At 39.5% G+C, this 17,640-nt stretch overlaps 1 protein-coding gene across 1 annotated transcript in view; it reads right to left on the reverse strand.

The window, feature by feature from the left end:
* The window catches only part of ARMC9 (armadillo repeat containing 9), a 66,021-nt gene that overhangs the window by 13,880 nt on the left and 34,501 nt on the right, over positions 1–17,640 (reverse strand). The window contains exons 12-21 of the mRNA XM_010143116.1: positions 17,411–17,503; positions 16,064–16,154; positions 15,046–15,169; positions 13,015–13,154; positions 12,127–12,203; positions 10,260–10,334; positions 9,086–9,176; positions 7,721–7,779; positions 2,717–2,821; positions 1,857–1,972 (exon numbers count right to left, since the gene is read on the reverse strand). Of these exons, the coding sequence (XP_010141418.1) occupies positions 1,857–1,972; positions 2,717–2,821; positions 7,721–7,779; positions 9,086–9,176; positions 10,260–10,334; positions 12,127–12,203; positions 13,015–13,154; positions 15,046–15,169; positions 16,064–16,154; positions 17,411–17,503 (971 nt within the window). The remainder of the gene's footprint in view (positions 1–1,856; positions 1,973–2,716; positions 2,822–7,720; positions 7,780–9,085; positions 9,177–10,259; positions 10,335–12,126; positions 12,204–13,014; positions 13,155–15,045; positions 15,170–16,063; positions 16,155–17,410; positions 17,504–17,640) is intronic.

Genomic DNA, 17,640 nt, shown 5'->3' on the forward strand with positions numbered 1-17,640 from the left:
GAATGTAATGTCAGTTGCTCCAGTGGTAACCTCCTAGCCCACCATGGGCAGGGAAAGTGGGACCTTGAACTTGGTAACACTGACCCCACAGAAAAGAGGCACTGTATGTTTAGTCATGAATTAGCCAGTTTAGAGTTTTAATGCCTGCACTTGTTTTGGAGGGCTGCAGAAAAATTATTAGGTAATCACTATGCTACTAGTATGAGCTTATGTTAATTAGTTGCAGTTTTTTTCTTACACACAAAACCACACACATTTAATATACAGGGAGAGGGCTTGCAAAAGCTATGGACATCACGATGGTGCAAAAGTTGACCACTGTAAGAAAGGACACATCAGTAAAACTTCAAATCTGCATTCAGGCTATACCAGGTAGAAGCAGCAGGCGCCATGCTCAGATGCCATGTTTCCCAGGCTAGTACTCACAAGAAAAATCAAGACTGTGCAAGACAAATTCTGCCCTGGGATAGCCAAAGGTTGTTCTTCGGTTTTGCAAGTGTTCACCTTGCTTTTCTTGAAAAGTAAGAAATGTACACTTGTCCGTTCTAAGGCCCTGGTAACATAATGAATATAATCCCATACGAATGGTGCAGCTGCCAAAAAGCCCCATTTGGACGATTTGGGAGGGGTCCCAGTCAAATTACTTGCTTGTGTGAATGCTAATGCCAGCACAAGATGGTGGAGGGGAATAAACATGGGCAAGACAAAGCTGCCACCACTCCCTATCCAGAAGAGTGGACTTTGGTGAGATCTGGCTACACCTGAAATGTGTAACTACAGCCTAAAGCAGACCTCAGACTTCTGTATGGATCTTCCATGCTAAAATGGGGAAGAAATGCATTTTAAGAAATAGAAAATACGAATATGAAAGACAAAAGTGGCAGGGGGGCAGTGTGCGTGACACAGGACAGTCTTCAGGACTGATACGTTCTTCTAAGAACCACCTCTACACTCTAACTTCATTACACTTGTATTTCTGGTTACCCATTCATTTTAACGTACTCAACTATACCAATACTGTGACTTTGGAGTACTAGTATCTCGACCTTGTTAGAGTGACTTGTAGTGTCTCAGCTAAGTATCTGCAGAAATGAAAACATTAAATCCTCATGATAAACTGCTGCCTGCCTACATCATAGCTACCTGGATCTGATCAAATCCAAAACTCTATGTAACTGAAAGTAAAATATAATTTAAATTTGAGATCTCATTGGTATTTTACTACCTCAGTCAGGACAGTGAATAGGAGAAGTTTCACCTCGGAAACTAAAAGATACTTGTTTTAACAGATGGCAGAGCAAACTCAAGAAACTTTACTCCATTTACAATGCAGCCTCCTACCTCTGACCTCAGTCACACCAAGAACAAGGAGTCACAGACCCTCCCACTAGAAAATGTATTTATTCCAAAGCAGAAATCCTACATAACAAGGTTTTTGTCTTTCCCATTTTCTTTTTCATTCGTCCTCTTACGAGTGGGTAGCAAATCTCCCCAGAGCAATATACCATAGTGGAATATTTCAGGCATTTTAGACACCTCATGCAACTTTCCAATAGAATACATTATGAGGAGATGAAAGGACTAGGAACACGCAGGAAATAATGCAAATTTAAATCAAACTGATCAGTAAACATTTACTCAACCATTCCAAGTATGTGACCTCAGCCAATGGATCTTTCTCCGCCTACAGTATTCCTCTCCTTTCTTTTCTTGAAGTTATCTTTAAGGAATGACAATGGCAATGAATTTTTAGGAAGTTTTATTTATCAGGCACTCTTGGGGTTTGGTTTTTTTGTTGTTTTGTTTTTTAAAGGAGCTTATAACAATCCAACTTGGTGTCATTTGTTTGGACTTACATTAGGGACACAGTTCTGTGATAACCTGGCGTCACAGGTCTCTGGAGAGGCTCATCTATACTCTGATGGACACACGGAAACAGCTTCTTCTTGGTTTTTGGAGTATGAGTCATTATCTGATACACAGGAAATAAAGAAATGAGGAAAAAAAAGAGAGAATGCAGTGGAAAGGCAGGTAACTGGAGCCATCAAGAAAATTCTACAGAAACATTGCACCACAAGCTAAATTTCTGGTGTCACTAGATAAAACTAGGTGTTCTACACCACCTTCTCTCAGCTCACATTTCCACCACCATTGGTAGACCTATGGTCTCCAGGATGCAGAAGGTATACTATCACATTAATCTCGTATTAGTCACAGCACACTAACTGGTATTCATGCAAACTTTACGCTCTTTTACTTAATGGTTTATTGCTGCTTGAGGTAAGACGTACAATAGCTGACCTGGCAGACCGCCTGCAGGGCCACTTAACTTTTCAGGTTTTTTTTTCCCCAATAATTTCAGAGCAGCAGAGTGTGCCAGTATTAAGTTGCTCAGCACTTTGCTTTGTGTGCCCACAGTGTCACAGAGGTAGCACTAAAACCCTAAGGCTGCCTTTAGCTTATTATTAAGCCTGACCACCTCCTGTGAAAGAGTAGTCACCTTTCTCAAGCTTATTCTTCTGCTGAACTGCAGCTAATGAAACAGACTGCAAAAAATTTGGACTACTATGCAGGTAGAACCCAGCAATTCAAGCAACAAGTTGAAGAAAAGATTTTAGAAAGTGAGAAACTACTGAAATTAAACATTAATCTATCGAATTAATTTATTTCATTTTATTTGTTCAGATTATTTTATTTCCATTTATTTATTACTCACTCCTAAGTACTCAGTTGTTAGCAGCTTCTCTCCTGCAAGCTCTCCCAGTTGGGGTTGCAAAACCTCATCTTTGTCCAGATCAGCTTCCATGATGTCATGGTCCTTCTGTAACAGCAACACTCATGTTATTTGAGAAGTTTTCTTTTCAGATTTAGTTCTCACTTCAGTAGTCACTTGGATAAATGTCCAGATAAACGACTGTTAGTACTGCACATGGAAGTGGTAATGTACAAGCATTTTCCACCAAAACCGCAGATACGTAAAAACAAACTCTTAGATTAGCCAACAACATGGACGCTTGGGCAGAGCCCTACAAAAATGGCATAAGGAAAAAAGCATTGGAAGTGTCTACAGGGAAGTGTCTCCAATGGAAATGGCTGACTGATTCTAGCCTTTGACTGCTGCAAAATAACAAGATACCACTGCTCAGACCAAGGAAGCGTTGACTTCCCAGAGCTCTACAGGCGTCGCTTTTTTCAAGTTCAATGACCTCCGCACCAAATAACTTAAAACCCATGATTTTTGTTGAGAGTTCGTTATTCTCATTGCCATCACCTCCTCATTCACAGGCGTCCAGCAGATATAAAAAGTACTGACACAAAGGGCTCAACTTGGTAGCCCGCAGCACTGTCCAGCTCCACTTTGAAATATCTTGACTGGCTCTGGAAGGGCACAAGCCTCCCACAGGTCCCAAGTCAGATCCACAGCCTTGTGCAGGTGCTTACAATGTTGTAGTTAAACTTGAGAGACACTAGATGCCTGTGTGTGAACAACTGAAGCAGTTACAGAAACACTGCCAATAATCCCCACAGTGTTCTAAGGTTTACAGTAAAATTTTTCCATAACGTATTTGTTCATGTACGGATTTAATAAAAAAACCATAGTTCTCTGTAAGTGCTCTGAAGATACCAGGTTGTTAATCCTCTTCATCCTCTAAAGATGTAGTCTCTCGCAGCTCAGCCATGAAACATAAGGCTGTATAGGACCTCAGGAAGATGTTCAATCTGCCTTTCTCTCCAAGACAAGATAAGCTACAATCGGCTCCTAATGGGGAGCCGGGTAGGTGTGAAAAATAACCCAAATAAAGGAAAATCACAGATAAATAATTGCAGGCTAGGCAATAATCATCTGTATCAAGCAAAATAAAAAACCCCATTCACTTCATAATATACTGTACTTTGAAAAAAAAATCAGAAGTTGCAAAGATGAGCTTTGTAAATAGTCTGGTGGAATTTTTTTTATATGGTGTGATAATGCAGCATCAAGAGCTAACAGTTTTCTTCAAGGATGCTTTACAGAAGACTGCCTACACTGTGTCTGAGTAGAGTGCTACACGTTAGTCAGAACATCACCTTGTTCTTTCCTCCAGCTCTCTGCATACATGGTGTATTTTTAACTTCTTCTCCCAGATTGCCTTGGTTTCCCCAGGATCCACACCTAATATTCTAGTTGACACATTTTGTCAGACAGAGAACATCAGTTTCTGGTTTCTGGGAAGTACCTCCCTCTGCCAACCTTGCTCCCTGATGTTATTTAACATACCAAGTAACTGAGACTAAACGTGTCCCTCCTCTGCCTCCTTGTAGAGAAAAAAAACTTTGACAGACATGCCATCATTCCACCTCTGAAATAACACAGTTGGTGCCCTGTTCACCACTGCTCACAGGCTGCAGCAGATGTTGGCAGCAAAGTCCTTTCACATAACAGCTTGAAGTCCTGGGATTAGGTCTGCAATTAAGCTCTTTCTTTTGATGTACTCTCTAGACAACTGCATTTTCACACTGCAGTTTACTGGTTTTATTGCCGGGTGCTGAGTGATGGGGGATCAAAGGGTGTCTGATAAATCATCACTGTACCATTATCTAATATAGCTCAAGTCTGTAACTAAACTTTTGAATTAGAATTAGGATATCACATATTCACTTTTACAAGCAGCTTTTAAAAATGGTCCAAGTCAAATAAAATAAATTAAGTTAGTATTTAACGGAACTGCCAGAAAATACACAGTGTGGCTGGGGGGGGTCAATGCTCCCCGGACGGCTGGGTGGGTATGTACTCTGGAAGCCAGTGCATCCTGACCTCTACACCAGCCAATTTAAAGCTCAGCAGACAAACCCAAAAGCCAATTTATTTCTGAGTAGCAGTGTAAACACAGACATTTTTTATTCGGCTTATATGCTCCAGTGTCACACATTATATAATGTTAAATTTCTGAGTGTACGATGCCCTTAGAAATCCCAGAATTACCCTCCAACAGGCTCAACTGCACCTAGGCAGCAGTGTTTAGGTGAAAGTAGTCATTACTACAAGATCTACTCAAAGCCAAGAGAGAATTCGACAGCTCTAAATTAAACACAGATAAAAGCAAAACATCATGAAAGGTAATGGTAATGGAATAGGGGACTTTCATATATTCTTGGAAACAATAAAAGCTGGAGAAAAACCTGCAAACTAAGTTCTGCATTAGTGTCTTTTTGTCATTTCTTAAGTGGTGAAGGTATGAATAGTGGTATTGAGGGATCAGCAAGAAAGTCTAATATCAGTGAGCAGTCCGAATGCCTGTCACTAAATTGGCAAGACATGGACATACTCTGAAATATATTCAAATATGTTCAAAAGTTACATAAAGGCAAGAACTCTGATAAAGTTTTCCAAAACTTTCTGTTGCCAGATAGCATCATCAGATGTTATCGCAGAACCCCAAAGAACAATAACTCACTGCATTTCCAAAATACAAAAGGGCTCCAGGCAGTGGATCAACAGATCTTTGTTTACTTAAGACAGTAACAACATTCAGTATTTTCTGAGGCATTTTGCTGCCATGCTGTTTGTAAACTGTATTTTATAAACTGAGAGACTAAGAAACCAGGTGTCCTTGGAGCAGTTCCAGGCAGCAATAAGGATTTAGAATGTGCCACCATTAATGTTGCACTAGAAACAGTTTTAAAATGGACTTAATGAGATCTTTTATTTTTCTTTCTAATATAATGGCAAAGCTAATGAAAACTGGAATCAGACACTGCTCTGTTTCAAAAGCCTACTGTATGCCAAATAATAAGAAGTGACAGAAGTCTGTTTTAATCACACGATGGTTCAGTGGTAAAAATGCATTTCAAAATGATTTGACCTAGAGCCTTAGCTGGGATTGTGAGCAGCAGCAACTTGTCTCGGGGGTACGACTGAACAGAAGAACTCACCTTCCTTTCATTCCCAAGAGCAGGTAAAGTAATGGAAGTGTTCAACACTATCATATAATTCACTGCCGCACTCCATGAGGAGATTCCTATCTCTGGGCTTTCCCAAAAGAACGGTGTCCTTCAAAAGAGTATACTAGAGTTCAAGTGAAAATATCGCCACCTTGGATTCTCACGATACACCTAAGACACTCAAAGCCTGGCAACACCAGTCAAAGGGTATTAAACAGCATATTAAACAAAGGCAAGTTATAATGATTAATCCCCAGAAAGATCAAGCATTGATTCTGGGTGAGAGGAGTAGGAAGATTACCAAAAACCGACTTCAGCACTGCAGGAGGTGAAACAATTACAGTAATGTAACCCTATCAGAAAATACCAGTTTACTGTACCCCCTTAGAACAAAAGCAGGAGAGCTGGTTGATTGTTCAATTAAACTTCCTGGTAGCTCTAAACTTAGAATTTCCACATAGCTCTAAATTTAGGCAAAGTCACAACGGTAATTAGTTCATGTGTACACTATTGTGCCACAACACAGAAAGGAGCTAAATAACGCAAGGCGAAGGCTGGATCCTGCAAGGTGCTTCACCCCATGCCTGCCACAGTCAGGACACTTCACATTTTCCTCCACTTCACTTGGTCACAGCATGGCTGTCACTGCCCGCTGGCACTTCTGTGGATGTGGGGCAAGCTGGTACGATGTGGACACAACTGACTTGGTAAGTTTTATGTGTCTTATTCTTTGTTGGTTCAGGACCAAAACTTAGGTTTTGTCTAAAGACTTGGTTTTCACTATGTTCTCCGGGAATATTTCTAATACAAGAACGTTTTGCAGAGATCATTAAATCTCAATGTCACTGACTTCTTTGGGGCAAGCACGTGATGTAAATGTATGTGCCCATATAAACCCGTATAAATATGCTCAAACACTGTTTCAAGGACATCTACCACAGCTGTTCTTTTAAATTCCATCACATACGAGCCTTTTCAATACCAGACAAATGCTATGTGATAGACTGCTTTCAGCTAAAACTCCCATGTAACTGCCTACACGGTGTATTTTCACCTACTCCCCCACGCATTTATGGCATCATCACCAGTGAAGACTAGATTTAACATTTCCCTCACATCATTTGCTTTCCTTATTAATTTAGATTATCAAATATGCTGTGTTGTCTACATCTGGGATTCCAATTACTCTGTGAAAAGAGTTTCTTAAAAAAATGCTGAAGTATTGGTATAAAACGCCTTTGTTTGCAGAGCTGGAAATACACAGCTAACCATTTTATATGTGCTAGGATACAGTTTCTCATGCTTTTTTCCCCCTTTTCTCTGGAACTTATTTCTTAATTTGTAATTACTGTTTTCCTTCATTACATACAGACAAGTTTCTAAACAGCAAAAAAAAGTTGTCACACCCTAAACCCTAAAAATAATGATACCTCAAGAAAAAGTTATATCTGTTTATAAAAATTATTCTTGTAATACACTGGTTAATTTGCTTCCTTTATTTTTAATTGCTGAAACTGGTCTGCTTGAAAGTAAGATTTTTATTGCTACAGTAAATCCTCATCTCTTTACTCATTTCATGCCATAATCATTGAATTATCACAGAGGTGGTGACTTGCCAAGATATTGAGGAAAGGTAATGGAAACAGATACAATTTTCTTGTTAATGCAAGAATAATCAAACAGAAGTAAAAAGCAAAACCAAAACCCCCAAAAGCCCATCTGGTTTATTGACACAAATATTTTCTGCCTAGAAGCTTAAGGATTTTTCTATAAGGTGCCAGAAAGGCTTTATACTTACTTCCTCCTCCTCCTCTTCCTCTTCATCATCAGACACAATACTATCATTTAATGGCTCTTCTAGAAGGAAGCAGAACAAAATGGTGTAAGAGTACATGTATGACTTAGAGTCTCTAGTTACTGCCCCTCTTTACAAGACTTTGCTTTCTTCTTGTGGAGACATCCCATCCTTTTCAAGAAAACTGTCGGAATTATTTGCTCCTATAAAGCATTCTAGAAATCACTGCAATCAATTCATATTTGGGAAAACAGCAGAAACAGGAACACTCTGGAATAGCTCTTTCCTCATAAATCCCACTACACTGTCTCAGTGTATTTACTGACAAGACTTGAAACTGTGCACTTGTAAATTTGTCTGTTTTCCAACTAATTTCCAATAGAAGATTCTACTTTCTTCCTACAAACACTTTGATATTATACTGCTTTTATGTGTAGAAAGTCAGTTCTCATGCAGAATGCTTACTGTAACTTCTGGACAAACTCATTTCCTTAGAAAAAAGCAGCTAGGCTTATGCTGGAAGTCTGTATGCTCAACTGTTACTCACTAATCAGACAAAACCTTTTAAAAATACCATTCACAGGCAGAAAAGGAGCAATTCTCTAACCTTGATGAACAAATATTGCATAGTGACAATACAGTGCTGAAATACTTCATTTGTTCTTTTACAAGCTAGAACCGTCTATGATATGCCATCTGCTGCTCTTTCCAAAACCCAACAAAAGCAGTCAAACTTGTTCCATTTTTATTCTACAGACAGATTTCAGAGCTCACCTCCTTTTCATTTTTTGCTTTCTCTCTCTTCAGCCTTCTCCTTCAGCCACGGGAACAGAAAATACAGTAAATATTCACCTCTTCATACCTGCTTGTATTAACACAGCATCTACAACTCCTGGGAGCCATCAACATTGTCACCAAAATGGATGGTGTCTGCCCCCTCTTCAGGATAAGCCCTTTCAGATAACGAAGCTACGCTCCGTGACAGAGCATGAGATGGGCAGAGATAGACCTGGTCCCTAAATCCTGCTTTACAAACTGTATCACCTGTTAATTTTTGCACTGGACAGCAGTCTCTTCTCAGTACTGCGAAGTCACTGGCATGAGAAAAAACAGTCAAGGTCATTCCATTTACAGTCCCAAAACTTTGGAATTGAGACCTACTTAGCTTTTATTTATTCTTTATAATTGTAAAAGAAAGGGAAATTTTAAAATACACCTGACATTCAGATCCTGACATTCACTATTCACCCCCTCTCAGACCATCACACTATTGTTATTCTTTGAGAGTTTCAACGCCAAGTGAAAACATGAGCTTTCTTGTGGCTTTTGTGAAAGATTTACAGCTCAGATTGCTGCATCTGTTCTGACCTGAATTGAGCTGCTTGATAATAAATTCAATCTGTCGGATCATCTCTGCATTTCCTTCCTTGATAAAACAGCGCAGAATTTCTTCCATTCCCTGGATGTAGTGGAAAACATCACTAGATTAGTATTTCATGTGACCAGTGACAGAGTTTTATTAGCTAAAATGTCTTTTTTGGGTTTTTTGGTCAAGAACAACAGGCACTGTGAAAAAAAACACCGTGTCGAGCTCTAAGCACTCCACTTGGTCAACACACTTCCCAAAGACGGAAGAAATACGCTATCTAGATTGCTTTTAGGTTTAAATACAGAAGTATCCATGATGAACAGCAGGTTTTAACAACAGACCTGCTGCTTCTGCCTTCTGAACTCAGTACACAGTAGCCAACAGAGAAAGGCAAATTGACATTCACAGAGACAACAGTGCAAGGTTCAGAGAAAGAAAGCAGAAAGCAGGACCAACTTCGACCTTCTCCTAAACCCAGTTTCTCTCTGAGGTCCCTTACAGGCTTGATGTTGTGTCTTTAACAATTTAAGATGACTTCCAGTTCTCTGTGTGGTAAAACATCCGACAACAAGTTTGTCTGCATAACTCTCTAGGTTAGTTACTAAGATAGGAAGATACATTGCTGTCCCAGGAACAGCTTCCTCAAATCCCAAAGTTAAACCACATATTGCCATTAGACCAACTTTCACAGGAGGTCAGTTCCTAGTTCTGCTAAAACCTTCCTGCTGCTGCCTTCTCCAGCTATGTCTATATACCAGGCAGAAACAAAGGCAGCAGATCTTTTTCTTAGTCGGTTTTCACTGGTGCAGAATGAGTTAAATAAGGGCAAGAACTGGCAAGTCAGATGAAAGCATCTCTTGGGCCACATCCAGTTTACGAAATGCTAGATGGACAACACTATTCTAAACTAACACCTTTAATTTATAATTTAGACAGAATCCCTCACACTGCTGGGGTTCCATTTGTGGGAAAAGACCAGCACACACAGCAAAACTGTTTCAGATTCATGCCCACCTGAACATCCAAGGTGGAGGGTCTCTTGGGGATTCCCTTCCCAAAATGCCATGGCTCCTACCTCACAACCCTGCTGCACACTGGTCAGCAGGGACCTATGTGCATGCCATCTTTGGCACACACGTTGACTTTTGTGTTATGCGGAGCTGCACTTCTTACCATTGCTCTGGCTTCTTCTCGGACAGAAGGGATGGCGAGAATGCTGTACAGTGCTCCATTCACATATGGTTGTATCTAAGAGGAAGAGACAATCATACCACTCAGAAAAACTCTTCTATTCACCCCAGTCGACTATAACCAAAATTTAAGTGTAAAGGTGCAGAACACTTATGTTCAGAGAGTTAGGTGACAGGGTTGATCTAAACCTGTGCTGCTGCATGCAGGACAAAAAGTAGGACAAAGGACAGGGACAAGACTGTGTCAGCATGAGCTCAAGACAGGCTTCAAGCATTGTAGCCTTAGGCACTATGTTAAAAGCTGTAGCAGCTTCAAACATCTTCTCACTCTGCTGCCTATTACTGTCCCTCAGCAGAGGAAGAAAAACATAGCTAGCATGGAAACTCTGTATTATGGTTAGTGAAAGCCACTGGATCTGTCAGACTAGTTTTATCAATGCTTATGTGATCCTTTGTATGGGCCAGTTCTGTTGGAGCACTAAGATTTGCAGCCATCCCCTGTTTATACACTTTGAAAAATGAACAACAAGCTAGGCTGGGTGCAGGGGCAGCAAAGAAAGGTAAGGGACTGGGATTTACACAAGCATTCCACAGGTTCTCAGAAAGCTCTCCTGACACCCAAGAGCATTGCCTTCTACCTTCGACTTCGATAGCAAAACTTTGATCAGCTGCCTTGTTGCAAACAAAGGTGAAAGAATGCACCCTCTGAGAGAATTATCAAGGCCATTCTAAAGCACAGACTTCAACAGTGTGATAGTGTTTTCTAAATACTTCAGTCCAAGGATTGGGATTTTTGTTTTAGTATGTATTAACTCTCGTCATTCCTAAAATGCTCGTGAAACAGTACAATAAAGATACGCCAGGATTCCTCTTAATCAAAGCAGTGACAGTGAAGAACTGATCAAATCTTCTAATGAATTCATAAAACACAGAGTAAACACTTTGTTCAAATTTAGTTTCTATTTTCAGTTGAAATGATAAATTTAAAAAATTATGATACAACCATATATAAACCTGAGACAGCAGAGTTTATATTTCAATGCAACTTGCACAATCATCAAAGAATCTATCTAGAATACCCTGGTAAGAATTCTGCCTCCCTATGACTTCAACTTCGTACAATATTTGCCTGCATTTTCTCCTGCCTTGAGTTTTACTCCAAGGTTAAAGAAGTGACCCTCTACAGAGACAGCTTAAGGAATGTTTTATATAGCAGACAGCAGATATCAGAGTGATGCACTGAAATGCATTAGTTAGAAACAACTAATAATTTTTAGCATTGTCCTCTGAGGTAGTTTAATTTAGCATCTAAGATGCAAGTGTGTCTGCAGACAGAAAAGAAACCTGAACCACAAAAGGATTAAGTGGCAGGTTACAGGAAGCAGTCGATAAAAAGATATTACGGTCAGAATGCCACAGGTGTATCTTTTTCTTGTAATATTCCTTAAAACTACTGGCGAATTTGCTTCTTTGCACCTGATGTTTTGCATAATGGCTTGCACTACGCCTTGTTCATCTAATGAACGAGTTAAGCGTGAGATGATTTGGTGTGAGATGACATTCAAACAGCATCAGGAACTGCCATCAAGAAGGCACATGGACTGTATGATAACTACACAGCTAAAAGACTTTCATTCTTAGCTGCCAACATCTGTTAAAGGAAGACATAATTATGCCTAGGAAGACCAGTGCCCAATCCAAAAAATTTACATAACTGTGAATTTTAGGAACATTTCATGCAACTCAATTACATAAGGGTCTGACAAAGGAAACAAAACAAATTCTCCTTTGCTTTATCTTCAAATTTTCTGTTCATCCTTTCCTTAACCCAAAGTTTGCTGTACAAATACCTCATGATTCTCATGGCCAAGAAGATCAGAGAGAACTCTGAGCACATGGTTTGCAATCCTAGCACACACTTTCTTCCCTACAAAGGGAGAAAACATAAATATGCTTGAAAAAAAAAGAAAAACAGATCAGAGCAAGCTATTTATTTCTTAAAATCAGTACTAAATATAATTTACACAGAGCAATACTGTTCCTTGTCCCTGGCAAATGCTGATCAGCGCAACTGAGCTGAAATCAGTGGAGTTACTCGGGATTTACACAGTTGCAATCTTAAGACAGGATGCAACACAAGGAGATTTTTAAAAGTTTAACTAAGACATTATTTTCCTTATGGTAAGCAGTTGATTTTTCACCCTTACTTTATTTTCCTTTTTAAAAGGAAACTTAACTTTAAGCTTCTTTTATGCCTCTTGAACAGACAGGACCTGATTTTCTTGGGGGGAAACTCTGTGTTGCACAAGTGAGGCATGCAATTATTTCACTCCACAAGGTGAAGATTAAGCTCTTGCCATTACTGATCAACTCAGTTCTGACTTTCTTTTATACAAACAGATCTCTCACACGACTAAAAAGCGTCCTTTGAAGAGTGGAATGTAGCAATGGCAGTCCTCACATAGGGATATGAAAAAGAAGCAAATCCTAGAGGGTTCCACCGATTAACTGTTTTCTTAATTCTTTAGATTTTGGCCAAGCTGACCTCCACAATCTGGGATTCTTGGGAAAGAGATCTGCTCAAAAGCATTGGTTGTAACACTCAAATATGTCTGGTTATGTGAGTCCCTACTACTAATTCCAGCCACTTGAAAGAATCCAGGTAAATCACAAATAAGGATTCACAATCTTCCCTATCAATTTCTTGGAATAAGGTTGTAATTCAGAATGTAAGACACCTGCACTCCGCAGACAAAGATTCATGAGCAAGGCAACAGAATAATGCAGCGTGTAATCAGACAGGCAATCTGTATCCGCCAGCACATCAACCAGCCAGAAAAGGAGCCCATCTTTGATCATTGCCGACTGCAGTGCACGCCTAGGAGGAAAAAACAAAAAGCCCACAAAAATGAGACCACATTATAAAGAGCTTTCAAATATATTTATAGCTAATATAAGCACATTAAACCCCTACTTCATCTACCTGCTATACACTAGGCTGCCAATAAAAAAACCTCCAAATTACCCATTTTTGGCAGAAACGATTAAACTAATGAATTAACAAAGCCTGAAGAAATCGAAGATGCAGATTCCCATAGGGTTAGAGGACTAAAATGTTGTTGAGTGGATTGGGTTTTTGTGTGCTTTGTTTTGTTTTTTTTAAACCTGCAAACTGCTGAGGTAAGTTTCTTCATTGTTTTCTAAGGCCTCTAACTCCATCTAAAATTGCATTTTCAATTGCCTTGAAATACGTAAAAACCAGCCAGCTACACACAACAGACCCATAAAACAAACTAATTACTACTTCTGCCATAAGTAGCCATAGCACTACAGCGCTTCTGTACTGTCCATTTGATAAATGAGATTTTTTTTGCTTATATCTATTTGTTCGTTTCTCTACAGATTCTTAGATCATGTATTCTTTTAACTCAACCTGTAGTTGCCCTCAAAGAGTATACTGAATAAAGGGCCAGGTGGTCAACTGCGATCTTCTAGAACTTCTAGAAATTCCTGGCTTTACAGTAAAAAGAAGGTGGTATATACTGGTAGAAAGGTCTCATTGTTTCCAATGGCAGTAAATCTAAATTACAAAGATCAAAGCAAAGTACTGGTCTTAGTACTTGGGGTTTGCATTACTCCTAGAAGTTCATATACTTTCTCAGTCCTGGAACTTGCAGCAGGTCTACGGCATGGACTGAGCAAAACAAGGGAGCATCTGACCACACATTAAGAAAGAGTCTCTCATGTCAAGTATCTGGAATTAAGTTTCTAAAAGAATAACTATTGTATTTTAGAAAGTAAAAAAACCTTCAATCAGTAGCTTAGTGCCTAGGCTCAAAAATTCTAACTAACTTACACTATCAACAACTATTTTAATAGAAAAATAATATTCTCCAAAGTTGGTTTATGATTTCAAGCAGTAGGGTATGAAGATTTATTCTCTTTCATCTCAAATATGTATAAGGCGTCATGTCAGGAAGCAGTCCAGGAATTTACCCAAAGCACATTTACATGTGCTTCATCCAGACAAGTTCTAAAAGCAGCCCTCATTCTTTAACAAGCCCAAACAAACAAATAAAAAACCCCAAAACTTGCAGTCTTCATTTAGAAGAAACATGCATGAAAATAACAAGAGCTAAAACACATCCATTACCTCTTTACATTTAGTTAACTATTCAGGGTGGAATATTCCTCCTGAATACTTCGAAAACTGAGTTCCTAAATCATATTTATTTGATAAGCGAGAGTAACATCATGCCCTTTACTGCTTTTGTGTGGTATTTCTTTTGTGGTGGGCATTGTAGTCAGACTGCTAACGCCGAAGTAAGAAACAAGGCAGTCCACGCATAGACAGCTCCAGGAAAGAGGATCAACAGGATGAGGATGAAATCTCTGAAAAATGTTTGCAGAAAGGGTAATGAAAACCTTATGCTTTGAGGCGTAATGCAACTCTTTCTTTCCTGTGAGCAACCTTCAGAACTTTCTGCATTAAGATTTTCACTTTGTTCAATTAAGGGATACACACAGAGCACACAAGGCTACAGCAGATGTACATTTACTTGAGTCTTGACAGCTGGTAAGAAGTCAGGTTAATTCAGTCAGTAAAACTGAGTTCTCCTCCATAATAAACGACACTGCTTTCATCAGTCATCAGAGGTTCTGATGATTGTTACGGGAAAATCAAGTGCTCTTCTTTCCTCCTTGAACAGAGCCTAACTAGCCTGCATTTCCTCTCCTGCTGTCACCGCTGCGTGCTGTGCTTTCATCACCTGAGACTGAATTTCTGCAGAGCACCCAGAACATTCTCCCATGTAAGGGAATCCTTGTCTTCAGCTTTCAGTCTCTCCTCCAGCATTCGTAGCAACGTTGGATTCTGAGAAAGGTAGACACGACCTGGTGCAAAAAGCGATGAAAGAACAGATACTGAGATACCAGCTTGTGACAGAAAAGCTCCCTCTCCTTGGAAAAGTAAGCAGGATTGACCTCGCTTTCTTCTTGACAAGCCACAATCTTGTGCCAAGACCCAAACAAAACTGCACAAATGAGTTGTCTAGCAGACCAGTTGCATTCAATCCAGTCAGGCAGGGCATTAGAGGCCGCCATTTGCCAGGTTAGTACCACACAGAATCCACCATTCCTCTTTCAGTACATGCTTTCTGATCTATCAGAATTTGGCCTACTCTAGGAAAAGAACAGAGATGTCCAAAGAGCTCAGGGAATTAGCTGCCCTACTGCTATTTACTTTAAAAAGTTTTTCAGTTCCAGCAGTAGTTAGCTCCTTAGGCAGCACCAAACCGAGGGCTAATTTGGGAAAGGCAGAAATACGAAACTACATAAATATGCAACCAAATAGCAGTGATGCACAGAGATATATTCAGGTGAGGACCAGGAAGGTGCAAGAGCAGCTGCACTAACTACTGCTGCACAGCCTGATAGAAGGTCTGCCTGCAGGACCTTTACTTAATGTGGATTTTTCTTCTTTTTTTCAATCCTCTCCATGAAGAGACTGGAGACTATATTATAGGCAGCACCTGGGCAAGTTCCTATATAGCCCACAGATCATCAAAAGAAGTCAGAAATGCTGAAAATACACAAAAACTTGTGTCAAAACGAAAACTTTCCAGATACCAAAAAACCCTGTTTTGGATGTAAAAGACAGTGAATCCCTAGAAAACGGGTGCAAATAAGGCACTGTGTTTCCACATGCAGCGACATGCATTTGTGAAGCACCCATAAGCCAGTCCTATATGAAAATGCTGACTTTTCTTTTTGCAGCAAATCTCTTACCTTCTGTCAGTGAAGCAAAAGCATTGATGAGCCTTGCCATATACTGTCTGACTACCTCACTCTTAGAATGTAATAATTTGAGGATGCTTCTCTGAAAAACCAAGCAAACATTAATAAAAACTCACTAAAGCAGGAGAACCCCAAAATAGCCTTCTATAATATTTTTAAAGCTTCATTAAATTTTCACAAACAAACTTCAAATACATATTGATATCTCAAACAATATCAATGTGATTTAATATTTCCCAGTTTCTTTTTTTATTGGCAGGGGTCCAAGGGAGAGATGGAAAATGAACAAATACACAAATTAGAGCTCCCCAGCCCAGTCTGTTAAAACACCATTAAGCTACATGGCGTAGGGTCAGAATTACAGTGAACCAACACAGTAATCAGCTAAAACTGGTATCTAAAATTTGTATTTAGTCAGTGACAAAAAAAAAACGTTCATTTTGTTGATGAACTTAAATGCACTAACGTAACTTGAACGGAATGCTTTTGTTTGGCAACTAAGAGTGTGGGAAAGCACTCAGTAATTACCAAGAACACTACATTGCAAACTACTTTTGATCTGTTTTACTTCAGGTATTACTTATTTATAAGTTCCCTCTTACAGAAATCTACAGGGAAAAAACCGTATCATTGATTTAAGTCCTTTAACTTTTCTAGTGAAGTTACTGTTGTAAGAATGGCAGTCGCAGCATAACAGCCCACAGCTTCAAACAACGCGGGAACTCAACTATGCACAAAAGTCACCATTACAAGTGAAAAAAACATTGCAACAGCACTGGATTATCAGTGGCTGAAGCAACCTTTCAAAAATCAACATACCAGCAATTCCCCTTTCTAAAGAAAGGTAACAATCCACTCCAAATTCATGGAAATACTGTGGAACGTGTTATTGCAAGTGCATAATCAGATATTCCACAGAGATGTTAAGACTCAAGTCCTAATATAGTTCTTATCCTAGATCAGTGAAATGGGTTGAAAGTATTATCTAACAATGTATAATCACCCAAAAAGAGACATAGCATCTGATAAGCGAGAGCTGACTCCTAAGTAAAGGAGGCTTCAGTCAGCTTCTGCTCAACTCACGGACATCAAGCACCAGGAGAAGTGACAAGCTTCCACTTGTCTACAAAAACTGAATCTGCACTGGGAGCTCGTCTAATGCAAAGCTTTGTCCGTCACATTTAAAGACTGGGATGCAGAAGTTAAATGTATCACATGATTTTGGCACCACTAATCTTTTTTTCCCCCTTCCAGAGACTTCCAGATTTTCCTGGTCTGCGCTTTATAGCAAATTAGCAGCATTACATACGAGTTGAAGGAAAACCTTCTTCAGCTGACCTGACAGTTGCTGTGGCAGTCTAGGAGGTCATTACTGATGTAGGCTTGCAGGACAGTGTCTCTCTGTTCTCCAGGATAAGATGTTGTCAAGCGCTAAAATAAATTACAACATAAATAAATGGTAATGTGAATCAATGACCACTGAACATTTTAAAGGTGCTGACATCCCATAGCTGAGAAACCTCTTCAACCGCAGTGATCTAAGGGAATTCAGCCTCAGTGATCTAAGG

This window comes from Buceros rhinoceros, unplaced genomic scaffold (assembly GCF_000710305.1).
Source record: "Buceros rhinoceros silvestris isolate BGI_N320 unplaced genomic scaffold, ASM71030v1 scaffold1869, whole genome shotgun sequence".
Lineage (NCBI taxonomy): Eukaryota > Metazoa > Chordata > Aves > Bucerotiformes > Bucerotidae > Buceros > Buceros rhinoceros.